This window comes from Aspergillus pseudotamarii (assembly GCF_009193445.1).
Source record: "Aspergillus pseudotamarii strain CBS 117625 unplaced genomic scaffold BDV38scaffold_15, whole genome shotgun sequence".
NCBI classification, from domain to species: domain Eukaryota; kingdom Fungi; phylum Ascomycota; class Eurotiomycetes; order Eurotiales; family Aspergillaceae; genus Aspergillus; species Aspergillus pseudotamarii.
The window spans coordinates 102,532-126,383 of record NW_022475029.1 but is presented as its reverse complement, the minus strand read 5'-3'; the positions used below and the strand labels follow the sequence as shown (position 1 = coordinate 126,383).

Sequence of the window (23,852 nt, the reverse complement as noted above, 5' to 3'; positions counted from 1 at the left end):
GGGGGGAAGGTTTGACCGCGTTAGGGGATGTAGTAAATAGATAGTTTGTGTATCTGAGAGGCTGGATGGTTGAGTTTAGCTTTGAAAGGAGGGCATAACGGGGGTTTATATATTCACATCTCCTCTCCCAAATGGTTGTTAGCATCATATGCAGCATAAACCGCAGCCCACCATGTTGCGTTTTTTTTCTGAGCATAGACGATTCTCGAATCCCATGTTCAGCTCGCCACTATCCCTTCAGCTACTCAAGATGTCCTATCCATGTCAATCTCCTGCGTGCCCGATCATAATCAGGTCTAATCAAGTTCTACCGTCCGTGGGGCGACCATCGTTCGTCTGCTTCCGATTATTCGCTTTGAAATCGTGAGCTGAACTGATCTGGTATTGTGGAGCCTACGCAGTCATTGCCTGGCCCACAGTGTGCCCCGCACTAGCACTACGATCGGAAATAACAGAAGAGATCGCTGCACGAGCTATAGTACCGAGGTGGAGAGGAAAGACCTGTTGTTGATCCGTTGCCAGCCACAATCTGTGCGATCTGGCACTAAGTATTGATATACCGACATTCTTACTGCCGATAGTTGCGAGGGGCGGGTATAGCCCTCATTCTATTAGTCGCGCGCATGCATAGAATACGTTCATCATCTAGTACGCAGTAAATCCCGTCGTGAAAGAGGGGTTTTGGGGGTAACGTGGAATAACCCTGTAATGTTTATCAAATCGAGTTATTCCGCAGTAAATGATTCCGTCGTGTCCCAGCTGCAGCTTCACCCTCATCTACGTGTCATCCTGTCCCTCGCCAACATCACTGACACCGACGATCCTCCGCTGCCCAATCAGGCAAGGTACAGCCCCACGCCTTTGCGTTAAGGTAGGAGGGGCTTTGTTGATGCTGGCCAATTGTTGGGGTTGGATGATCAGGTGTCAAATTTCTATCCAGAGGTGGAAGTGCGTGGTAAAGCCGCTAGAGCGTGGGTGAGAATGAGGATGGCAACCACGCTTCCACTGTCGTACGAAACGAGGCTCGTTAAGAGCCAGTAGGTTCTGAAGTTGGCCTTGAGAGTGGGTTTGTGGAGCGTTGTGTTGGACTGGAAATTGCTCCACCACATCTCCACCAAGGAAAGTAAAGATCTGCAATAGCGGTCAGGTCACAATTAGGCGAGATATTGAACATCTTCAAAGCTGACTGCTGCAGGACGACGAAGGCTATGCCAAGGCCGTATACAGAGTAATTGGAGCCATTCGATACTCTGCTGACCTCATCGCTCATTACATAGTATGTGGGTTTATCGTCTATTGATACATGATTTCCGAATGGCCGAACGACTGTGGAAAGCGCGTTTTCGCTATGTGGATGTACCGTCTCTCCGCAGCAAGAAACACCCTTCATAACGGCAAGGCTAAGTTTCTGTGTCGTGCTATTTCCGAGGGTCCTTTATATTTACGTTTACCGGCCAGTTATCTAATAAATCGTGTATTGAGCACATATAAAGGCATAAAGCAAATGTCGAACGCTGACTCATACATATCTAGACCACAGGAGTTCGTATGCTCCGCATTATCATCTACATACGGGACCTTACACGAAGACCACCTCCTGAGGGTCATTATTCCCCAAACCGCTAGGGTCTGCAACTGCTAGAGCAAATATGATCAGGATCTATTGGGGTGCGGGAGGACCAAATAGTGTTTTCACCCCTGTAGAGAACGACGTTGCCATCATCCTGCACGAAGCAGCAGACGCTGTGGTCCCCTATGGGATACGCGGTGTCGGTCTGCCAGATGACTTTACCATGCTTGGTACTACACATGGCATCGTGTCAGTCCAGGAGGTCCCACGATCAAAACTAACATAAGTGACAAGCACAGGGGTGGTGGAGGGGGATGGAATACCTACCATAGACAAAGGTTTCCATCCCTTTTCATCTTAAGACCCTTGATGTCGCTGCGCTGTTCAGTCTGAAATACACATTGGCCTGAGTGGGAGAGAACAAGTCTGCCATCGGACTGCACGCTAAACTCGACTGTACCGTCCTTGCTTTTCAGGCTGTGGCCTAGCTCAAGCCAGTGACCGGGATAGAGAATGTAGAATGACATGGTGCCTGAGGATTTATGAAGGTGGTGGAGGTTTTGCCGGGTGTGAAGGGGATCAATTCATGGGCTATGACTCGGAACATGGAAGTAAGTATGAGAGGGTTTTTATATTCTCATCTCTGCTAATGACTCAGGGTGGATCCCGGAATTATAAGAATCATCCTCGGCTGTTACGCTACAGAGTGCTCACTAATGTTTACTGTGGTAGGTAGCAAACCACCTGACCAGCCTGCCTAGAGAATAGGGATTTGAAGTCTTTCAACATCATAGACCTATAATAATTTCTCCATTTTCAGGTAATGTCGGGTTTGCTGTGGGTGCCGGCTTACCTTTCTTTCCTGAAAGAACTGGGTTGGACATTTGGCCCGGTTGCCTACTGTGTTGAAAGCAATGTTGCGCATAGTACTCTGTATTACTGGCCAACACCCGTGACGCCTTCGGCGGGCAGTGCAAAGAGGCAAAATTTTGTTCTGCCAAATCCGTGGCTACGGTCTAATTGACCAACTTCGCATGGTCAACGACACCCTTTTCATCCCCAAGTGGTGGCCCGAACTAGCAAAGCTAAATATATGCAATCATCCACTCTAAGTACAAACGGCAATGTAGCATTGGCGGTCCCCAATTCAGCTCTTCCGTACTTTGCATCCCTGTCATATCTCCATACTTGTCATCGAGACTGATGAGTGGTATTATTGGCAATCGGGCTATATCACACATCTTCGCATGGGTGGGCCTTTGTGGGCTACTTCAGTTGAGTATCCTCCGCTGCAGATATTTGAGATATATCTTAAATGACTTTAATAACTAGCACGTTGTTAAACGGAAGTCTGCGTCATCTGTCCCTGGTTGAGCAACGGACCATTCAAACATGACTTGCAACTTGGAGGCTTTCATCATAAATACATAACATTGTGAGCTATGTAGCTATCTCAACACGATGCATTCGAGTCACCATTCTGGAGGTGAGGAGCGTGATTAGAAAGTCTGCAATGTGAAGGCGGAGGCTGCGTTGGAGCTTCCAAGAGTGGTGCAAACACTCAACGTGTTCAACGAAGCATACTTCCGAGGTAGAAACACGTACAGGTCATTGTAGCATCGTAGTACTTCGAATAGGATCAAATAGTCTTTCGTAATCAGATTGTTTCAAGCTCTGCCGGGTTTATGTCTTCGACTAGTCGTAGCCGTTCCAGTAACTGTGCATACATACTGCTGATGCCCCACGCTTTCAGAGAACGCATGACCACGATGGCGTCTGCAAGTGTTTTGCGTCGGCCCTGCCGACTCAGAAGGTTGCTAATCCCCGGAAGTTTGATACATCCGGACCCGTTCGCGATCCATTGCTTAGTAGCTGGTGTATCGAGACTTTTGAGATCTAGTACAACTGAAGGCATCTCTAGTTGGTATTCACGACCCTGTCTTAGCTGGTCATGAATTGTTGAGTACAGCCACAACACAAGAACTGCTCTCAGGAGAAGCACTGGGGTCATGAAATGGATACAACGGGCCGACCTGACTGTCTCAAAGACATGAGCTGCATATAGGGCACCCATCCGCCCTTGGCAGGACGAGTTGCACCATCGGTCGATAGTCAGCATCCAGGAGTCATCGTTCATCTTCCCGTAAATCACTTTGATAGCTAGAGGTACGATATGCGATGTTGGTGTATGATAAAGTGTCAGTGCCGAAAGGATCATGACACGATGGGCAGCCGACGCCTTCACTTCAGACAATGAATGCCCGTAGCCTTGATCTCCTGTTTCCTCGAGCAGGGTCTCTAGGGCTTCTAAAGCAGCATGCCTGTGCTCAAGTGAGAAACTAGGCGACGCAGGCGACATGAAATCTTTGTCATTGACAACATTTGCCAAATATTGCAAGATCGTTTGCTTTCCCAGGGTTCCAGATTTCGACCAAGCATATCGCCACATCTTGTCTTTGATCACCTGGCCTAGAGTTATGTTTTTAACGGAGCCTATGCAATAAACTGTCAGCCACATATAGCAAACACCGCATATTATCGTGCGTACCATTCTCTTCTCCAAAGGTCGCCCAGACCTGAGCATTGGAAGCATCCCAGCGATCTTCTGGCTGAGGGAAGCAGTTTTGCAGTTCGTCTGCCCTCATAGTAGTGCATAGGTCAAAGCTATAGTCATACGCTGCATCAATAAGCTGTAATTGTAATTAGTACAATTACCATGGTTATAGCGATAGTGGTCGGAACTAAGGTACCCAGATAGCGAATCCTGCACGCCGACGCTGCTCGTCAAGGATTGAGATTTGCCATTTCTCTCCCAGAGGAAGCTCTAGTCGACCTAGCCTTTCCTGCGGGAGCGTATTCGTAAAGAGGCGCTTTCGCCGAGCTAAAGTGACTGGGACAGCTTGGAAGATCTCGGCCAGTTCTAAAGCTCTCCGGTCACCAGAATACATCAGACCTAATTGATTCAGAAGTATCGTTTGTGTCATCCACAGTTCCCGACTTTTCAGATTCAACTTTTCGCACTGGTTATGGCCTGTTAGCATTATTCAGGCTCCTAAAAGAGATGGTGTCTGTTACCGTATAGGATGTATAGCGCCGTGTCAGCTCATGCATCGCTCGAAGGCACCGCTGCGCACCTTTTATGTCGGAAAAGTGAGCACCGATAGCGGCAACTGCGAGGACTAGAAAGGGATTTGCTCTAGAAGTAGAGAAGGTGGGCTTATGCAGAACAGGAAACATTGGATGGAAATGTTCAAAGTACAGCTGAACCCAAGCATTCAGCACAGGTACTGGCGGGATCCGTAATTCGATGAATTGGGGGTAATTTGACTTATATTGCATATCATTGGCAAGTTCAAATACAGTATTTGTCAGCTCAGCTGGGACCTCTTCAACATGAGCGAGGTTCTCTGCCTCGATATCCTCATGAGGAATGTCAGTCATATCCGGGAAGACCAGCTGGGCGTCAAATTCCGCGCTGCCTGGGTCGTAATGTCTCGGTTCGACGGCATCTTTGTCAATTTCTGGGACCTGATTTCGTCTGTAAAGTTCAGCAATGTTAGATTGTGGTAGAAAGGAATTGCGCAGTTGTACATCCCAGGGCTTCAGCAACGACGACCCTTCCGTGACCGATGGTCGAACAACATCTACCATGGATAGGTCCTGTTCGTAGCACGTGAGATCCGGCCAGAGATCATTATCAGCAGGGACACTGAACCAGCTCGCAAAGTCAATGAGGTCGTCCGCGGACAAAGCTGGAGTTACCGTGACATGTATCGCATTCGTTGCCTCGGCTTCACTATGAGGACTACGGCGTCGGGGATCGGGTGGGAGAGTAACGCCATGGGGCACTGCATATTGCGGATAAACTGAACACTCTGCTGCAGAAACTGTTTCAAAGTCCATTACCTCCGGGGCAACTTGTGCACTTGGGAGTCCCGCCGATACATGTTCACCGACGTCAAGTTTTGGAGCCCTCTGAGAAGGTCCATAATGGCAGACGCTTTCTTGGTCGCGACAGCGTCTACATGGCTGATTTCCATCACACCGCAACTTTGATTGACTGCATTGGGTACATGCCTGTATGACCCTGCGCCTACTAGTAACTAAGCCGCCGTCTTCAACGCCCGGATTTTGGTGGACCGTCGTGTGATGCCGGGTGAGTGAATCTCTCCGCTTGGTCAGTGATTTACTCTGACACGAAGATTGATGGTATCTCACACTCGACCAAAGGTTTGTCCACACCAGGTACAAGCGAATGGCTTCTCCTTAGTATGTGTTCGTAGATGTCGTTGGTAATGCTCTTTTCTAGTGAATGTAGTTTGACATGTTGAGCAGTACAGCTCAGATGGCGTTTTGTGAGCACGGGGCATCTGTGGAATGTTTAATCATGCGGCCCAGCCAAAGCCCCAACTATCCTTTCAAGGGTGTTTGAGCACAGGGGGAAAGCTGGAGATGCTGAAGATTAAGAACCAAAAGCGAAAGATTCCAGTGGGTCAGTGATCATCGCGGATTTCCTATTCTGGACTAGTACGTGTTTTGGTAAGCGGAAGTTAGAGCGTGGCCCAAAAGGGTAATCGTACCTTTCTGCCCTCCTATACAAGTACCTCGGACAGCATACCTTACCATATAAGCCACGATCCCGGTGGCTAAATACGAAAGGGAGTCTTTGAAGATTGCTTTGATGGCAATATACCTAGATAGCCCAGTTGGACGCAAGGAAAGCAGTTTAATTTTGTATACACTGTTACCTTGATGGTCTACACTGAATTGAAACCTGATTGTTGCTCTATTGTAGACACTGAGAACCCATCGGTCATATCTCCCTCTATACATGATCTGCCAAGAACTCATATCCTGGAAGAACAGTTTCCTTGAAACGCACATCATCTCTTTCCATCCCGAAATTATATCCATGCTGGCCTCCCTCGGCTAGAACTAACTTCGTCTCTACATTCAAATCCGACAACTGCGTGTGTGCCTGCTTCGAGAACTTGGGGTTGATGAACGTATCCTCGGTTCCGGTCAAGAAAACCGTCGGCGGAAACTTCGGCGAGAAGTACGTCGCTGGATCAACACGACCAAAGTCTCCATCCTTAACGCAACGGGACAAGTGCTGTCCTTCTTTGAATGCCAGAGCCATCCAAGCATCTCTGGGCACCGAGAGATTTGGCATCGGCATAGTACCTGGGGCAATGAACTGCTGGGGTGCCACAATTGTCATTGAGGCAGGAGCCTCGTCGTACACGCTGTCTGCGAATGCCTTATCAATCGGAGGGATCATTTCTGTGCCAGGAGTTGGCTGTGTCCAGATATCATCATCGAAGTACGCGGCAGCGTAGAATGCGGCAATTGCGCGTGGTGGGGTTGGAAGGCTTCCCTGTAGGGGAAAAATCTTGTTATTTGGTCCGCTTTAAGAAAAGCATTAATCTCGGGGGTGCTGACCAGATGAAGAGCTAATGTTCCACCGGAAGACTGCCCAAATGCCACAATTCGGTCCCCATCAACATCAATATCGGCATCCTTTTTAACTAGATCTGGCAGTGTTGTCCGTGCCCAGTTGAAAGCATCCTTTGCATCTTGGATGGGTCCCTCGTATAGTGACACGTGGGGACATAGGTGGTGATCTGCTGACACCACCACGAACCCGAGATCCAGTAGGGCATCTATTTCATTTGAATTGAAGAGGAATCTTGAGCCGATAGTGAAGCCACCGGCATGGAATCCGATAGCTGGACGCGCACGTTTAGAATGTGTATTTCCGCCAATGTAGAAATTCCCTTACCGATGGGCTTCTTGGACGAGCGGGTTTCATCCTGACGATAGTACATTGTAGCCGCAATTTCCAGAGACCCAGAGGTCTTGTAAACATAGTCTTTCGAGGGCATGGTGCGAATGAGTTGTAGGATTGAGCGTCACAAGTCTGAAGATAGAGAAGTTGCAGGTGGTCTGATCAATTTACCGGGATGTAATTACGAGGATCTAGCTCTATGATATTTAAGTGAACTTTCCACGGCATCTGGTTTATGAATTGGGTTGTCGTCATAACGTGGTGCATATCGTCTCGGGTAGTGTGGTACGGATGTTGATCGCTCTTCGGGTACGGTGGGGAAATTACTCCGGGATCTACAACAACGCATCCCATTTCACCCATATACCGAGTAGAATAGTCCAATAGAGGTATTCAGAGCTGCAGATCTGTCTCGGAGTAGAGAATTCTCTGGATGGTGAAGGCTTGGGTCGAAACATGAATCGGCAAAAGATTCGCTCGATATTCCCGTTTTGGGATAACCGAGGACTGCTCGAGCCACCCAGGATTAATATTTGCGGGTCTCAAACAACTCACTATGCAGCTAGTGCTTGGGTTCAAGATTGTAGGTTGGGGATATCCTGTCTGACGAGGTGAGCGCTTATACTACACACTGGAGTGACACAATGTAATTGTTCATGCAAACACTAACGTATAAGTAGGAGCCTTTTACGCCTGCCAAATGTTCATTCATGTCCAATCATTTAGAAACGAGAAGCATACATCTCTCGCTCATCAGTTTCCCTAATATATAATTACCCAACGATTGTATCGCCGGAAATGACGCCGAAACCTTCCTCCCACGAAACCAAAGCCGGTGCGATCAAGGTGATTGTTATAGGCGCAGGACCAGTGGGTTTGCTTACGGCACTGAGGCTAGCCCAGAGTGGCATGTATGTTGATGTACTAGAGAAGGAGGAGAAGCTGAACGTTACTCCTCGTGCGTGCTCTTACTACGCAGCCGCTCTGCATGCCCTCCAACGTGCCAAAGTCCTGGACGATGTCAAAAAGGCTGGCTTCACCACGCACGGTCTGTGTTGGAGGGGTCCACTTGAAGACGATGGTAAAGGGGGAAAGATATTCGGAGACATGCTGGCGAGTTTGCCAGTTGTAGGCAACGAGGACTGGGATAGCGGGGTGGTCAACCTCCAGCAAGCCAAGCTGACGAAGCTATTGTACCAGAAGGTCCTGGAGACTGGCCGGGTTACTGTTCATCTAGGGACAGAGCTCATCGGCATTGAACAAGATTCGGCCTCTGTAATGGCGACTGCCGTTCGTGGGGATTTAAGCCAGGAACAATTCCAGGGCTCGTTCCTTGTCGGTGCGGATGGAGGAAGATCAACCACCAGAAGGCTCCTTGGGATCCGCCACAAAGGCCATAGCTGGCCTGAAAGACTTGTGGCTATGGATGTTCTGCTTGATGATGTTGAGTTCGATGAGAAGTTCCCGAGCTCGCTTTTTGTCGACCCTGTTTACTATGGTCTGATGTCGCCACTGGAGCAGCCACGCGCTGGCACGGAAAGCCTATGGAGGTGCACGGTAGCAGTTGATCCTACGGATGCGCGCACAGATGATGAACTGGTTTCGGATAAAAGCATTGAAGAACTTCTCCTCAAAACTGTTCCCGGCCCAAGACCACTTCCTTTCAAAGTCCTTAGAGCGTCCCCGTATCGTGTGCATCAACTATGCGCGTCCACATTCAACCGTGGACGGTGCGCTTTGGCCGGGGATGCAGCTCACTTGAATAATGTATGTATCATCTTGTCACCTGTACTATCCTTTACAGTGCCATTTACTAACTTTAAGACCTCCAGCCCATGGGAGCAATGGGTCTTACGACCGGTCTCATTGACTCCGAAGCTCTTGCAGATGCGCTAGAGTTAATCATCCACGAGGGGAAGCCTATCAGCATACTGGACACTTACTCAGACGAGCGTCGACGAGTCTTCCAAACGTTTGTGGACCCGACTTCCACACAGAACAAGCTACGATGTGCGAGTGACGCTGAAACCGCGAAGGAAGACTGGCTTATAAGATTAATGGCTAAAATGGCCAACGCACCAAGGGAAATGGTTGCACAGGGATCTCAGCCATTTTTCACTGCCTGGAGGACCGACTTAAAGCAGGTACTTAAGCATAGCTAAGTCGACGGGGGTAGTTTACGGCCATCTCAAGAAGGAACAAAGGACTATAATTAGAAAAACTATTATATGTTGGTTAACCGGTCTGAAAGACGAAACACTTGTTTTCGTTTATGTAAGAATCTTAAGTATGCTGGACTCATAATGAGCGTCCAAATATTAAACCATAATGAGGTCTCTATTTCCTCCGGCTGAAAATATTTTGCCAGTCAACGTCTTGCTTGATCTGGCCCTGAGATAAGATTCGTCCGACGACGCTCGCACATCTCGATTACCTCTGATACACTTTCTAAACTCTGAAGCCGAGGCCCGTTGAGCATAATCCGCAGACGAACCCAACCCATCTCACTGTAGATAAGAATGTGATTAAAGAGGAGCTGTGAATCTATCTCCTGACGAGGTTACATATTACCTTTATTAAGCTATCGCGGTTCATTATACCTTCGAACCACTCCGTGTTGAAGATATAGAGCAAACGTGAAGCAGAGGCTTTATTCTAGGATTTATAGCGGCATATACATAGCCTTTTAAACTCCTTCTGACCTAGTATTACCTACTCAATGGTCAAGAACAAATGCAGTAAGTGTCACTATCACGAGGAATGACGTGATGCGCTAAGATTAAGCCAGTTAATTAATTGACCCCTCAAAGTCTCTCTGAACCTATAAGTACACCTATCTCCGCTGAAGATACTTTTGAGGTTCAGAAAGACTGTGAAGGAGCAAGATGGTGAACTGGGGAATCATATGTAGGTCCATTTCTCAACAAGTACCATTGGATACCCAAGTCAATTGATTATAGCTAACCCTAACGGCACCAACCAGCCACTGGCGATAACGCTACAAGTTCGTTATCCACCATCATTCAATCTCAATTAACATATGTGCTTACCCAGCCTATTGTTCAGAATTTGCGAAAGACCTCCTCATCGACCCATCAACAAGGGACGTCCACGATGTCACCCACAACCTAGCCGCCGTCGCATCCTCGACCTCACTCCAAAAGGCCCAAGACTTCCTCTCTGCCATCAATGCACCGTCCAGGACAACCGCTTACGGGTCCTACGAGTCTCTTCTCGCCGACCCTACTGTTGAAATTGTCTACATCTCCACGCCGCATTCGCACCATTTCCAAAATGCCCGCGCTGCGCTACTGGCCGGAAAGCACGTCTTGCTTGAGAAGGCCTTTACGGTTAATGCAGCCCAGGCGTGCAATCTCGTTCAACTCGCTCGGGAGAAGAAACTGTTCCTGATGGAGGCAATGTGGACGCGTTTCTTCCCACTCACGCAGTATGTGAGACAGCTCATCAAAAATGGGGCAATAGGGGTTGTGCAACGAGTGGTTGCGGACCGAAATCTAGGGAGGGATATTGAGAAACTCTACGGAACGGAGCATCGATTGGTGAATTCTGCCCTGGCGGGTGGTGCTTTGCTCGATTGTAAGTGGCATCCATGGAGATGCAGATCTTTGCCAAAATCAGGGATTTTGGAGAACCTGTACTAACATGCTTCTCTGTAGTGGCTATATACCCTCTAACATGGATATTTCAGATCCTCTATCATGATAGTCCACTGGCCTTTGGTACTGTCAGGTCACCACCGCACATTTCTAGCTCCCTAGTCAAATACACACCAACAGGGGTGGATGAGACCGCTACTATTATTGTCACTTTTCCAGAAAGTAAAACGCAGGGTATAGCGACAGCGAGTCTTCGGTTCACCTCGGACCCAACCGACCCCGGGGTCCGTATCCTAGGGGATAAAGGTCAGATACAGATTTTTGGACCTGCTGCACGCCCGTTGAGTATTACAGTTGTTGCGTATGGGGAAGGAAGTCCGAAGATAGTGGAGAGGAAGGATTTTAAAATCCCAGTTGGACATGGATTGTTCTGGGAGGCGGATGCCTGTGCTCGATCCTTGTTTGAGGGGAAGACCGAGTCAGATCTCATGCCGCTGGATGAGACGCTGTTGATTATGGAGGTGATCGATAGGGTACGAGAAGAAAATGGGCTGAGGTATCCGGCAGACGTCGAGGCACATTAATGCAGCACCAAATACCAGAATGAGACGTGTTTTTGCATGAGCCTCCATGTTCGTAAATTAAAGTGTTCACTGAAAAATCAACTACAATCTCGATCGGCCTTTCGTTTCTCAGTAGCAAGACGTCTTGTTTTCCATGATCATTAATCAATTAGGATTATGTATTATATGCTCTGTGGATCTCTGTAGTAGATAGTTATCTAACATACTCTCACCAATGTACCCCTTAGTTTTATGCGTGAGGATACCACGCAAGGAACCCGAGACATGGGTGGTTTAAAGTCTAACGTCGGCTGAGTCTCTTGTACAGGTCCTGGATCTCGCTACCCATCTGTCTTTCGGTTGTCTCATGGAAGGAGTCCTCGTCAAACTCGGTTTCTCTTTTCTCCAGCCCGGCGTCGCGGTCGAGCTCCTCTTGAGCCAATTCAACTAAAGACGGTGAGTAAGTCATACAACAAAAGACAGGAGACAAGGCTTACCATGGCAGTAGACAGCCGCCGACTTCCCACTAGACATGGCATGGGGAACATTAGTGCTGTTATCGCTGTTGGCGTCTCCAACACCCCAAACGCCCGGAACGCTAGTTCGCAGGCCCTTGCGCAGCGTGTTCATCTTGGACCCCAGCATTTCCACACCGAGCTGAGCGGGCAGATCTGACCTCTGCGACGTATCATAGTTCGTGATGAACGCGCCGCGCACCTCGGAGGTGTTATCGGCGAAGTAGATTTGGAACTTGTCGAACTCCTGACGGGTCGCGGGATCATACACAACGCCTCCATCCTGAATACGGGTGATGTTAAGAATGGGCTTGTTATTGGCTGTCACATTATATGCCTGGAACACCTTTCTCCAGTTAGGGTGGTTCTTATCCAGGATTGCGATCTGCTCTGTGGTGTTGGTTCCGTTCGCGTAGATTCTGATACCCTTGTACAAGGTCGGGTGCAGTTCTCTAACAGCACCGTATGCCTCGGAGAAATTTCCCAGGACTCCCATAGACTGGTTGCGGTGCTCGAACCCGTCGCACCACGGACACCAGAAGATACCTTTCCCGAAGCCTTCCTGGAGACCTGGGACATTCGGCAAATTGTCTTTCATTCCACTGCCTAGGATGACCTTGCGAGCTGTATATTGCTGTTCCCCGACAGTTGCTTGGAAAACACTATCCCTGATCTTTTCGAGTTTGGTCACCTTTTGATCTATGAATGTTGTCGCGTTGTAAAAGGAGATTTGCTCACGGGCGGTTTGCCGAAACTCGGCGGGCACGACATCTAACTCCAAATCAGCATAATAGATCGATGCAGCTAAAGAAAGATATACATACGGTCGTTTCCAATCACATCGTGCATGTGTCTAGTAGGGTTGTTGCGGTACTCGCCAGAGTCGAAGAGGACCGATTTCCGCAGGACACGAGACAAGGCACTCGCTGCGCTAAGGCCAGAAGGACCACCGCCAATAATGATCACATCGTAGTTTGTCTGAGGTATATCTGCTACACAGACCGAAAGGATAGAGAGTAGGGCGCACAGAAGTGCAGTCCAGTTCCAGGTAAACATCATGTTAGCGACGGTCCCAGCAGCGTTGAACTAGTTTCGGAGACAGTAGAAGGGGCCTCAAGATGGGATCCATTTTTGTTATCATTTTATATTGAATAAAAAATACTTTACTTTTCCCTCACTATCAAGTCAAACGGGTTGGGTTGTATTGAATATTCTGATGAGCCTACGACTTTTGCGGGATGCTGTGAGATATACTTTGGCGAGAGCTGAAAAGTTTGTTGACACAGTTTTCCTCCTGGATATTGCACGAGATGTCACCGCATTCGGTGTATTTATTCCAGCATCGCGTCGTAACTCCAGTTCATTGGTAGGTATGCACGAGTACCGGAAATGCTTCGTGGTTACATTAGGGCTCCACCGCGGAGTGTCGATTATGTCATGACTCTACTAGAAGACGTAAAATCTCGAGTGATGAAGTAAAGCGTCAAAACAAACAAGACTGCTGTTTCACAGCCTGCCGCTTTCCTTTATGATATGCAACTAATTATCTCTGTTTGACTGCTGATTTTAATTTGGTTGAATGACAAGTTCTGTGGGTGGTTCCTCGCTCAACCAACGAGGGAAGGCTGGTTCATCGAAACCTTGGAAAAACTCTAACTAGCGAAAGACAGTTAATTTAGATGGAATTCGTGAAGTCAAATCTACTTAAGTGATTAGCAGATATCGTAAAGTTTTCATGGGGTATAATTAATCAACGTGGCCTGAGTTCTGGGCAAGCAAAATACCCATCCATCTAAAAGAAATGTTGAGTATGCGGAAATTCCATACATGCATGACATGGAATATTATTAATAGGACTGAAAATCTGGGAGATCGAATATTTCACGACTATCTTTGAGAAGTGGGGGCTTAAGGTATATCTCAGGACTCGGTGTGCCTGGGTATTCATCACTTAAGCCTTGCTATTCGAGGCTTCATGGCATTCAGAGTCCACGACTGAATACGAGACGGGGTTGAAGCGGTGTATCATCCTCGACATTGTCTTGGCTGAATATCATGTTGAAGCAGTCGGTATCATAGATATGAGTGTCATCCGGATTTGTTCTACTAGTAGGACGTTTGGCCAGGGCTCAACCCATGTCCTCGTGTCAGGCGAAAGTATCGACATAGTGCGTCGTCTGTAGGGCCCTTTGAGCTTGATTTCATACCAACGGTTGAAGTATAGGTTTAGTAATATCCATACACGAATGCTGACTTCTGGTCATTGGGCCGCGATATGCGCAAGAGGGTGGGAAAGAAGCGGTATGCGAGAAGCGGCAAGGTAGACACGTAAAAGCACGTACAACAGTGAAGTACCGATAGTAGTGAATATGTAGCATAGGGGAAATGATTACGTTTGCTCTGACAACGCGGTTAATTGTGAAGGTTTATAGAGTAGAAATGCCTTACACGTAGACAGCCACAAGGAATCCAGGCTGTGCAGGAGGCTGAAGGAGGCGAGGTGCATGCATGCGGCTCCCGGTAGGGCTCGGAAAACAACACGCACCGACGTCAGATTTTAGTAGGCAACGTGAATATAGCACATTGGTGGTTCATACCCATCGGTGAACTTACATGCTGACTTGGCTCGTGTTGGGTGCGGGGAATTGACGATCTGAACACCAAGGCTGCCAGTAGTCTCAGACTCTCGGGCGTCCACATATACTCACTACTACTATGACAGGAAAGACCAAAAGTGTCTATCCATAAATATGGGTTCGGTGGAGACTGAGTAATGCATGGACATGCGAGTTCCGGATGCGTTGAAGTTTATCGATGACAACAATTGGTGACTTCTCAAGCCCACGTTTTCCTCTCGTAACCTCGTATATGCCGCTCCCATATTTTTCGTGTGAAAACGTTGGGTCCACTTACATACGGATAAGCCTCGAGAACAACATAGTGCTATTGATAGACATTCCCAGCAACTTCATTAGACCATGCAAAACAATAAGTTTGTTGCAGGCAACATTCATACCTTGTAGACATTGGGTAAGCACGTTGATCAGGCAAAGCCTAGGAATGTCAGGCCATCTCCGCCGCAATGACCGGTCATCACTTGAGGCTTATCGTCAGCACTAGCATACGATAGGCAGGCAGTGAAATCCGGGGTTCGATCTTCGAGTCCGCCACTTCCGTGTAGATCGCTGGCATGACATCCGAAGATTTCCGTGGATTCTACTCCATGAGTTTGTAGGTTTATGGATTTTCTTACTATCTGAAAATAGCGTCCATCTAGGATCTCATACACCCGAACAATGTACCACACTCAAGTACCATCGCTCCATTCTTTAAGTCATATCGCGGGAATTAAAGAGCTGAGGTTCATATACAAGCCTACCCTAACACATCTGGACATCCAAAGCTTGTAGACATAACATACGATGCGAGACACGGCTGTTCTGATATCTTGAAATCACAGGCAGGAAAAGTGATACTTTGGGCCGGGCTTGCCACGATTGAACGACTAGTTCTTTCGGTAGGAGCATATCATCCCACCACTTAAAATGAATGTAATTGGTGTTGGTCAAGGCCTAGCCTTACCGAAATGAGCAATTTAGCCTCCTTCCTAAATAATAGTATTGTATAGTTCAGGTGATTCGCAATTTCGGGTGCAACCGATGAGGTGATGTCACGGAGATGATCCATGGTTGTCCGCGAAAGAAGGCCGTGAATTAGCCAAAAGCGGAAATATACTTATGAACGTGCGATATATTTAGCATAGAGTCAAACCTAGACAGGTGGCACGGAATTAAGGCCAACCACGTACTCGGGCAATCTGTCGGAGTCTCGATTGACCGGTGTTGGTATAGGCTGCTCTTCTACAGGTTCGATTCGGATCTGATATCCATCATGTTGGGGCAGTGAGCTGCTCAGATGACAGCCATATGCCAATAATGTTGTTCCTTCCGGGCTCTTAGGCGTCGGGCCGGCAACACCTACTTTGGGAGAGGCTGCGTATGGCTATGTCTCATTCTATCCATGGATGGCTTCGTATCTGTGATGTGTTCTGGAAATAGTAACATTGAGGTAATCCCAAGGGCTTCTCCAGAGACGGCCGAGTTTTCCTACAGTTCGTACCAGTGGCTTGCTTCTAGATGTCTACATAAACCCCCATGATTCCTGCTTCAAGTCCCATTTTCAGATCAACATCAAGCATCTTTACTACTACCTTTCAATACAAGATCAAACTAAGACCATCAATCTCCTTATAAACCAAATATTCAAGATGAAGTTTTCCTCGACCTCTGCTCTTGTTGCACTTGTCGCCGGTGTCAATGGCGCCAGCATTCCTCGGACCCAGGGCTCAGTCCCCATCACTTTCATCGGTGCAGCCGATGCCCAGTTTACTCAGGACTTCCCAACAGACGGTTCAAGTGTTGCCATCAGTAAGTTGCTCTGACTGAGGGTCCTTGAAGCTCGTGAAGTAGCTCTGACCATCCCAGCCAACCCTCTGAGCATCTCCCACATCGCCTCTAGCACCAACGGCGTGTCCTGCGTTTTCGATGGTGTTGACCACAGCGTCACCATTGTCTCTGATACAGAGACTGTAGACGTTGGCCCTCCCCAGACACAGATCTCGGGTGCATGCGCTGTTGGCGAAGTTCCTCCCACCCGGCACGAGCGTCGGTCGTCTGATAACCAGAATGTGGTTATCACTTTTGTTGGCGCAGCCAATGCTCAGTTCACATGGGTCTTCCCGACCACCGGAGTCGCGACTCATATCTGTACGTATAACCGGCCTAATCTTTAGTGGTTCATGGTAACTGACAACAATCCCAGCAAACCCTCTCAGCATCTCTCACATTGAATCTCATGCTCCAGGTGTTGAGTGCACCTTCACTGGCATTGACAACAGCGTTACCACTGTCAGCGGTGTCCAGACTGTTGATGTCGGTCCTCCCCAGACCCAGATCTCTGGTGTCTGCCACCGCAACTGAAAGGATATTACTAGGAGCTAAATAGCTTCTGGACTGTCTAAGGTCACACGTATGGACTAAATACAGCGCTAATCTTTGAACGACCTCATTACTAATTTCCTTTTTCACCCTTGGGGTTACGATTCGGACATCGTTATATTTAACTCATGGAATGTTGTCTCTTCTTATATTACCTCTACATATACTTGTTTATGTCTCTCCCTTTAATGTGTTATCTTATATTGTTGCTTTTGCTTTCCTTTCGACAATCTTGTTGGTAGACCTCGATGTGATAATGATATAGCCAATCCTTAATTGACTATTATTGGACGATCTGTCTCATGACATGAACGACTTAACTGCAAAGTAACACATTTTCGAGTACTAGTTTGATTTCCCAAGAGCCTCTCGCTTAATATCTAGTGCTAGAGTATCGGCTCTCATGGAAACAGCAAAGTGAAGATCTTGAATCAGCGATAACATTCTCAACGAGCTCCTCATCAAGCGATAGCTTGTGCTTCGAGATACTCATTAACATGTAAGGCCAGGCGATGACCCATGAATTATAATATGTGCGATATTTAGCTGACTTAGCCGATCCATTATGCTCGATTATGCATGTTATTCATACCATTCACAAGATACGACTGGTAGCACACGACTCGCAAACGGAACTAGAATATTCCGGAAAAGCCTAGTCACATACCTTCAGTTGTTTTTATTAGTTGTACAAGCAAAGGCGTATATCTACTTTTGTAAGCCACCGTGCGGGAGTCGAGTGGCAAACCAAGCCCGCCATCAGACAAGGATCAGCAGAGCAGAATGCTCTTTCTAGGGTTTCAATTACACCTCGAAGCAAAAGATATGGCACGAACCCTCAATCGGCTAAGCTCTCCTCGTTGTACAAATGCTGTAATCGAGACGTAGGCCAAGCCGCGGCGGCCGAATCGTGAGGCCTGAAGCCTCGTCGAGAACGGCTGGATCCATGGGTTGGCTGCCGTCATGATTGGAACCACCCAAACATGATGGCGAGTTCCAACAACTACAAACTCTATATGCTCTGTCACCTGAGTATGTTGGCGTCAATGATTGGGACTGACGACCTCTTCGTCCGTGGAACCGAAGATCCGGGGTTGTCTGGGGTTCGCATCAACTCGCTTGTGGTTAACAGAAACGCAACCGTTTTTTGAAACCTCAGGTTTGCTCGCACAATGGAATTCATTGTAATTACGCAAGGTACGACATTTATACAGGATTTTACTATGGGTGGTGACCTCATCGGGGGTACTTGAACCGTCTCAGTTTTTCAACTTATAAAACCTCCCGTTGTATCGTCAGCTTACATGCTCCTATACTAAGACATCATTGATGAATTTAATTGACCCATTCCTTTTGATACCTTTCTTCAAACTAGACAATGGGGCTTCCTAAACTGAAAAAACCTCGCGCAAATGCTGATCGACCGTACAAAGATGAGGTGGACCCAAGACCATCGAACGCCGTCCTCCGCGAAAGCGCGGACGCGGATGATGGTCTGGTAGACACGAAAGTCCCTTTTCTGACATTTCGGTCATTTAGTATGTGTATCGTTATCTCGATGGGTGGGTTTCTCTTCGGTTATGATACTGGTCAGATCTCGGGATTTCTGGAGATGCAGGATTTCCTCCAGCGATACGGTGAGCAAAAGGCAGACGGTACATACTACTTCTCGAACGTTCGATCGGGCCTGATTGTTGCTCTGGTATGTAAAGTTCTTATCTCGTTTAGCATGAGTTACCCTGCTAAGCTTACGATAGCTGTCAATTGGCACCTTAATGGGCGCATTGGTGGCCGCGCCAATTGCTGATCGGGTTGGTCGCAAATGGTGTGTTAGTGGCTGGTGTGTGATTCTCTGCGCAGGAATCACGGTCCAGATCTCTGCCCCAACAGGCAAGTGGTATCAAGTTGCATTAGGTCGATGGGTTGCTGGTCTTGGTGTGGGAGCTTTATCCCTCCTGGTTCCTATGTATCAAGCTGAGACTGGCCCCAGGCATATTCGAGGATCCCTCGTTAGGTGGGCATGAGCCTAGAACATATCACCCATTACTGTTTCTGACGCAAAAGCAGTACATACCAGCTGTTTATCACTCTGGGCATCTTCGTTGCCAATTGTATCAACTTCGGTACCGAGGCCAAAACCAGCACAGCCTCCTGGCGAATTCCAATGGGAGTGACGTATATCTGGGCTATAATTCTCGGGTTCGGGATAGCACTGTTTCCAGAAAGTCCGCGTCACGATTATCGAAAGGGCAAGGTGGATAGGGCTATCTCGACGCTGGCAAAAATGTATGGCATTCCTAAGAACCATCAAGCACTGCAGATTGAGTTTGATGAGATCAAGAAAAAATATGAAGAGGAGGTGGAACGCGGCCAAGTATCATGGATCCAGCTATTCAAGGCCCCACGAATGGCGTACCGTGTTGCTGTCGGGGTCGCCCTGCAAGCATTACAGCAGTTGACGGGTGCGAACTACTTCTTCTACTACGGCACGACCATCTTCCAGGGCGCCGGAATCGAAAACAGCTACGTGACGCAGATGATCCTTGGTGCAGTCAATTTCGGTTCCACATTTCTGGGACTATATCTCATCGAGAATTACGGCCGTCGTCGCTCATTGATCGCTGGCGCGCTCTGGATGTTTTGCTGCTTCATAGTCTTCGCTTCCGTGGGCCATTTCTCCTTGAATCGGGATGACCCGCCGGCGACTAAGAGCGCGGGTGTGGTCATGGTCGTGTTCGCCTGTCTGTTTATTCTGGGATTCGCGAGTACTTGGGGCCCCATGGTGTGGACGATTATTGCTGAACTATATCCGTCGGAGTACCGGGCGCGTGCGATGTCTCTGGCGACGGCATCCAACTGGCTCTGGAACTTCCTTCTGGCCTTCTTCACGCCGTTCATCACGAGCGCGATCGACTTCCAGTTCGGGTACGTCTTTGCCGGTTGTCTCTTCCTGGCTGCCGCTCTCGTTTATTTCGCTGTCATGGAAGGAAAAGGTCGTACCCTTGAGGAGATCGATACGATGTACGTGATGAAGGTGAAGCCATGGCAGAGCTCCAAATTTGTCTTTCCAGAAACCGAGCCGAGCATCATGGAGAAACGGAGAGCCTCTCATGCTTCGAACCCGAGTACTAACCCGACAACCATCGGCAACGAGCATGAAACTACGGTGTGAAAAGAACGTAGATGTTGTAGCCTGAGAAGGGGCTGTTGTAGCTACATCACATGCTTCCATGGTGCCCTAACCAATCCAGGCCAGACACGTATTACTAGAATTCCCATATATGGATACACCCCATGAAGAGATGGTGAAAGAGGTCTATTATATTGTGATTAGATCGATTAATGTCGACCGTTTGGGAGTATATCGAAAGAGGGAACCCTGTTAATCCCCACACTGGGTTTATTAGCAATCGTCGACCACTTTAATGGATTTTTAATTTTTGATGTCGCTCAGTTTTTGCTCATTGGGTTTGTTTCCATGTTTGTATGATAGCTTGAGACAGATTAGCTTGTGGCCAATGATAATCGTTATGACTTCATCATGAAGTGTTGGCCACTTCGCCTCCTCCTTGAAGATGGCCTAACAAAATGCCCAGACACGACTCGGACCTAACCAGCAAGGGGCGGGTAAAAAAGTATGCGAAGACCGACAGGAAGCGTCCAATTATGTTGTAGAGACCGTCATGGATCCGACACCCCTCTTCCCTTGCAAATTATACATCATCCTTACCATGTCCCATTCAATTGACCATTAAGTTCGCGGCGCATCAGGTACCCACGGTTAGAGTCGAGAGGTAGGGGGTCACGACTTGTACAGGGGGCTCTAGGTAACGCGTTTATCGTGGTCGAATCTGTCCTAGACACTGATATCGATGTGGTAAGTTTCCAATAACCCAAATATCCTACAACAGAACGAATGGTTCGCAAAGGATCTCGGCCACCCGATTCTCTGAGCACATCGACAATGTGGCGAGGTCGCGTGTCGTGTCACTAAACGGATCGTCAGGGACCTGAGCGAGCAGGATGCGAGGAGAATGCGCATCAGGATGTCAGAGATTCCTCAGACCAGGGGGGAGGTGTCGACTGCGTCATGGCGCGTATGCGTGTATGTGTGTTCACGAAGCACGCAAAAATGTGTTCTTGTTGCGGGAGGCGATTGACCAGGAGAATAAATACCTAACTTAGTGGATTCTGACTAAACTCCTAGTAACTAGCCTTTCGGGGCAATATATAAACTGTCGATCATCCCTCAATCCTCGGCCGAAACCTCGGGGTCAATTTATCAGGGAGAGAGAAAAATGTTCGAAGCTACTCCTTGCATAATCCTCGGCTACGAACCTGACCAGCTTTTCTTATCTCGTATTAATTTTGTGCTGATACCATCTCCATCTTCACCAAATCTCCACGGTTAACTCTCCCTAATTTATTTTGGGTATTTCATGTGTCACCGTTCCGACGCGTCTTCCCGGAACCAAAACAACCCACTTTGATTAATTTTGACCTATTTATTTTTTTTTCCCCTTGATATCTATTTGTATATATATATTTTTTCCCTTGACCCGTTCGGATCTCCACCTAGTGATTCATGACTGGACGGTATCATCAAAGGCGTCTCGCTCCCAAGGAAGAACTTCCACCCACACCTGATGATCATAGCCCTGCAGAACAGAGCAAACGCAAACGAGCCTCATTAGCCTGTCTGGAGTGCCAGCGACGACGTATAAAAGCAAGCTTTATCCAAGGGTCCATTCATCATCGTCAGCCCTAGTGTTGGCCCATGATCTCCGTCACTAACCTCTTATCTTATCGTCTTTATTTAGTGTGGCCCTGGCCGTCCATGCGAACCATGTCTGCTCAATAGACGTGAATGTATCTACAATGAATGCAACGACAAACGCCGCAAGATATCCGCCGAGGCGACAGAACAGAGCCTGAAGTTTTATCGCAGTGCCTTGGAGAACTTATTGCGCGCAATCCAGATCGGCTCCGACTCGGATGTGGACCACATCATCAATGACATTCGGAAGGGCGCTCCGCTATCGGAAATCTCTCGCATAGCCGCCGAGTGTCTAAATGATATAGCGGCGACGACGACGACGACGGCACCTGATTCGGCGAAGCAGGACTCGGTCGGGAGCCCTGGATGAATACTGTCTTTTTTTTTTTTCATAATCTCTTCCTGGTTGTTCAATTTTGCCCAAAACCCTTACCCGCGTGGAAATCCTTATGTGGTATGTCCTGGAGCCCTCAGGGAAGGGGAGGGGGGGCAGGGTGGAAGCTTGGTCGTGCCGCCACTCTTGGCGACTGTCGAACTTAGGCTTTCAGATACCGAATGGCTTCTGTGGTAGTATTGGTGGCTTGGTCTACAATGGGCTTAGGGGTCTACCCGGCCCATATTATTACTCAACTGGCAGGGCTTCTTCTTCTCTGGTCAGAGAGGCGTGTCCTTGCCATTTTGTTGGGTGACCAAGGATATACAGCATATGATGAGGCTCCATCCATCCATGTCAGTATAATGAAAGCAGCGCGCACAAAAAAAGTCGAAAGGAATCAAATCAAGAAGGCTCTTGGAGCCGTATCCACCTGGATCTGCAGATGGGCACTCGCCGCGACGCAAGTAACGTTCCTGTCATCATATGCGGCGCATTCGTAGACAATATCTTAGTGTAGAACTCAAAACTCCTGTCATGATTTATGGTTCGTGGTGTATTTCCACAGCTACCATTAAAGCAGACCCAGTTGTGGGCAATCCGGATTCTTATTCTCAGACTCCTAAACATCATAAGTGGTTAAATAACGCATCTATTGGACCCACATAGAAGGAGCTCTGGGTAATTGTCCGTTCACGCATGACGCGACATGGTTTCTTTGAAAACCGGCATAAGCAGCTGTTCTGGTGTTGAGGATATATATTTGCTACGTTGACCTGGCGGGATCCAACCCATTTTACGTAAATCGTTCAAATTCATGTGCATGCCGCGTAGACAGCTCCATATCTTACTACAATTGATATAAAATACTCAGAATCGTCCATCAGGCGAGAAAAAGAACGGGTATATGGAAATGTTGTAAACGTGAAGACTGGCGTATGACGTCACGGTGTTTATCGGCAGATCTCGGACCGAAAAAGGATAAACAAGCAACAATCATGGAACAAACCGCGGCAATTCACGAGGTATGACATTCAACCTATTCTTGCCTACAAGAAGATTGTTGCGTATTCTATGCGTATAAGGGTTGGAATCTAGAACCATGCTGGTTTGACAGTCTTATACCAATCACGTCCTAGGCGTATATAGTTTGTCCATTTGAGGCTGCTTTGAACGCTTCTTAGAGCAAAGAGACATCTACTCCCTACGCCGGTATTGTGGTATTTATAGGGACTGTCACTACGCCGTGGAAAGCTATCCTTTGACGTCCCTGTCTGGATTAGGACCCCAGCATCTCCTGGCTAATCTACCGCATAGCCGAGCCCACTTTTGATATGCTAGACTTGAGCTTGATGCACTATCGCATGTTGAGGACGTCTATATGTGTCTTCAGTGAAGAGTGGAATCATTGTTGACGTCGAGAAGTATGCAGAATGGCTTGTTCAATGTAGCTTATCATGCAACGTATTGGCTCCTGTCACACTGTAATCAACATCTTCGGATCAAGGCTGTTGCCATCCTATTACAAGCGACTATTTACATATAGACTAGCTAGCAAAGGACTGGACCATGTGGGGTGATTCGCTGCACGATGAACGACAGCCTGGGTGGATCCACTGATCGCTCGCTTGAATTTTATTCGTACCTCATCT

The 23,852-nt window shown here is 47.9% G+C and overlaps 10 protein-coding genes across 10 annotated transcripts; 6 read left to right on the top strand and 4 right to left on the bottom strand.

Moving 5' to 3' along the window:
- The first annotated feature begins 92 nt into the window (after positions 1-92).
- Positions 93-1,264, top strand: BDV38DRAFT_241662 (uncharacterized protein). Its single transcript, XM_032054041.1, has one exon. It carries the CDS (start codon positions 740-742, stop codon positions 977-979), a length of 240 nt encoding a protein of 79 aa, XP_031915590.1. The 5' UTR covers positions 93-739; the 3' UTR covers positions 980-1,264.
- A 141-nt stretch (positions 1,265-1,405) lies between these two features.
- On the bottom strand, positions 1,406-2,573 carry BDV38DRAFT_241661 (bulb-type lectin domain-containing protein). Its single transcript, XM_032054040.1, has 2 exons — positions 1,898-2,573; positions 1,406-1,803 (listed from the first exon to the last, which is right to left on the bottom strand). The coding sequence occupies exons 1-2, from the start codon at positions 2,095-2,097 to the stop codon at positions 1,623-1,625; spliced, it is 381 nt and encodes a 126-aa protein (XP_031915589.1). The 5' UTR covers positions 2,098-2,573; the 3' UTR covers positions 1,406-1,622.
- Positions 2,574-3,019: 446 nt separating this feature from the next.
- On the bottom strand, positions 3,020-5,559 carry BDV38DRAFT_291241 (fungal specific transcription factor domain-containing protein; the record flags this gene model as incomplete). Its single annotated transcript, XM_032061695.1, has 4 exons — positions 3,020-4,063; positions 4,119-4,260; positions 4,646-5,366; positions 5,477-5,559. The coding sequence occupies 4 exons, from the start codon at positions 5,557-5,559 to the stop codon at positions 3,228-3,230; spliced, it is 1,782 nt and encodes a 593-aa protein (XP_031915588.1). The 3' UTR covers positions 3,020-3,227.
- An 836-nt stretch (positions 5,560-6,395) lies between these two features.
- BDV38DRAFT_280878 (alpha/beta hydrolase) lies at positions 6,396-7,455 on the bottom strand (the record flags this gene model as incomplete). The annotated part of the gene is made up of 3 exons (XM_032059410.1): positions 6,396-6,947; positions 7,013-7,299; positions 7,353-7,455. The coding sequence occupies 3 exons, from the start codon at positions 7,453-7,455 to the stop codon at positions 6,396-6,398; spliced, it is 942 nt and encodes a 313-aa protein (XP_031915587.1).
- A 392-nt stretch (positions 7,456-7,847) lies between these two features.
- On the top strand, positions 7,848-11,559 carry BDV38DRAFT_291238 (uncharacterized protein; the record flags this gene model as incomplete). Its single annotated transcript, XM_032061694.1, has 5 exons — positions 7,848-9,125; positions 9,191-9,374; positions 10,425-10,955; positions 11,036-11,259; positions 11,293-11,559. The coding sequence occupies exons 1-5, from the start codon at positions 8,157-8,159 to the stop codon at positions 11,557-11,559; spliced, it is 2,175 nt and encodes a 724-aa protein (XP_031915586.1). The 5' UTR covers positions 7,848-8,156.
- Positions 11,560-11,699: 140 nt separating this feature from the next.
- On the bottom strand, positions 11,700-13,439 carry BDV38DRAFT_44475 (NAD(P)/FAD-dependent oxidoreductase). The gene is made up of 3 exons (XM_032063359.1): positions 12,878-13,439; positions 12,036-12,824; positions 11,700-11,985 (listed from the first exon to the last, which is right to left on the bottom strand). The coding sequence occupies exons 1-3, from the start codon at positions 13,110-13,112 to the stop codon at positions 11,840-11,842; spliced, it is 1,170 nt and encodes a 389-aa protein (XP_031915585.1). The 5' UTR covers positions 13,113-13,439; the 3' UTR covers positions 11,700-11,839.
- Positions 13,440-13,487: 48 nt separating this feature from the next.
- On the top strand, positions 13,488-14,430 carry BDV38DRAFT_241652 (uncharacterized protein). The gene is made up of 2 exons (XM_032054039.1): positions 13,488-14,230; positions 14,296-14,430. The coding sequence occupies exons 1-2, from the start codon at positions 14,135-14,137 to the stop codon at positions 14,383-14,385; spliced, it is 186 nt and encodes a 61-aa protein (XP_031915584.1). The 5' UTR covers positions 13,488-14,134; the 3' UTR covers positions 14,386-14,430.
- A 1,790-nt stretch (positions 14,431-16,220) lies between these two features.
- Positions 16,221-17,487, top strand: BDV38DRAFT_241650 (uncharacterized protein). Its single transcript, XM_032054038.1, has 3 exons — positions 16,221-16,480; positions 16,538-16,819; positions 16,875-17,487. The coding sequence occupies exons 1-3, from the start codon at positions 16,321-16,323 to the stop codon at positions 17,030-17,032; spliced, it is 600 nt and encodes a 199-aa protein (XP_031915583.1). The 5' UTR covers positions 16,221-16,320; the 3' UTR covers positions 17,033-17,487.
- Positions 17,488-18,590: 1,103 nt separating this feature from the next.
- Positions 18,591-20,222, top strand: BDV38DRAFT_269714 (sugar porter family MFS transporter; the record flags this gene model as incomplete). The annotated part of the gene is made up of 3 exons (XM_032057019.1): positions 18,591-18,752; positions 18,808-19,064; positions 19,118-20,222. The coding sequence occupies 3 exons, from the start codon at positions 18,591-18,593 to the stop codon at positions 20,220-20,222; spliced, it is 1,524 nt and encodes a 507-aa protein (XP_031915582.1).
- Positions 20,223-21,364: 1,142 nt separating this feature from the next.
- BDV38DRAFT_44427 (Zn(II)2Cys6 transcription factor domain-containing protein) lies at positions 21,365-22,290 on the top strand. Its single transcript, XM_032063358.1, has 2 exons — positions 21,365-21,776; positions 21,871-22,290. The coding sequence occupies exons 1-2, from the start codon at positions 21,636-21,638 to the stop codon at positions 22,195-22,197; spliced, it is 468 nt and encodes a 155-aa protein (XP_031915581.1). The 5' UTR covers positions 21,365-21,635; the 3' UTR covers positions 22,198-22,290.
- Positions 22,291-23,852: the final 1,562 nt, after the last annotated feature.

What these genes read in the sequence shown, in the direction of transcription:
- BDV38DRAFT_241662 (XM_032054041.1), top strand. Translation starts at nt 740, where the DNA reads ATGATTCCGTCGTGTCCCAGCTGCAGCTTCACCCTCATCTACGTGTCA.
- BDV38DRAFT_241661 (XM_032054040.1), bottom strand. Translation starts at nt 2,097, where the DNA reads ATGTCATTCTACATTCTCTATCCCGGTCACTGGCTTGAGCTAGGCCAC. An exon ending in GATGGAAACCTTTGTCTATG is followed by an intron (nt 1,804 to 1,897) that starts GTAGGTATTCCA and finishes TGCCATGTGTAG; the next exon opens with TACCAAGCATGGTAAAGTCA.
- BDV38DRAFT_44475 (XM_032063359.1), bottom strand. Translation starts at nt 13,112, where the DNA reads ATGATGTTTACCTGGAACTGGACTGCACTTCTGTGCGCCCTACTCTCT. An exon ending in CGATGTGATTGGAAACGACC is followed by an intron (nt 12,825 to 12,877) that starts GTATGTATATCT and finishes ATTTGGAGTTAG; the next exon opens with ATGTCGTGCCCGCCGAGTTT. An exon ending in GGCGGCTGTCTACTGCCATG is followed by an intron (nt 11,986 to 12,035) that starts GTAAGCCTTGTC and finishes CACCGTCTTTAG; the next exon opens with TTGAATTGGCTCAAGAGGAG.
- BDV38DRAFT_241652 (XM_032054039.1), top strand. Translation starts at nt 14,135, where the DNA reads ATGAGTGTCATCCGGATTTGTTCTACTAGTAGGACGTTTGGCCAGGGC. An exon ending in GTATCGACATAGTGCGTCGT is followed by an intron (nt 14,231 to 14,295) that starts CTGTAGGGCCCT and finishes TAATATCCATAC; the next exon opens with ACGAATGCTGACTTCTGGTC.
- BDV38DRAFT_241650 (XM_032054038.1), top strand. Translation starts at nt 16,321, where the DNA reads ATGAAGTTTTCCTCGACCTCTGCTCTTGTTGCACTTGTCGCCGGTGTC. An exon ending in CGGTTCAAGTGTTGCCATCA is followed by an intron (nt 16,481 to 16,537) that starts GTAAGTTGCTCT and finishes TGACCATCCCAG; the next exon opens with CCAACCCTCTGAGCATCTCC. An exon ending in CGGAGTCGCGACTCATATCT is followed by an intron (nt 16,820 to 16,874) that starts GTACGTATAACC and finishes CAACAATCCCAG; the next exon opens with CAAACCCTCTCAGCATCTCT.
- BDV38DRAFT_44427 (XM_032063358.1), top strand. Translation starts at nt 21,636, where the DNA reads ATGACTGGACGGTATCATCAAAGGCGTCTCGCTCCCAAGGAAGAACTT. An exon ending in GCCAGCGACGACGTATAAAA is followed by an intron (nt 21,777 to 21,870) that starts GCAAGCTTTATC and finishes GTCTTTATTTAG; the next exon opens with TGTGGCCCTGGCCGTCCATG.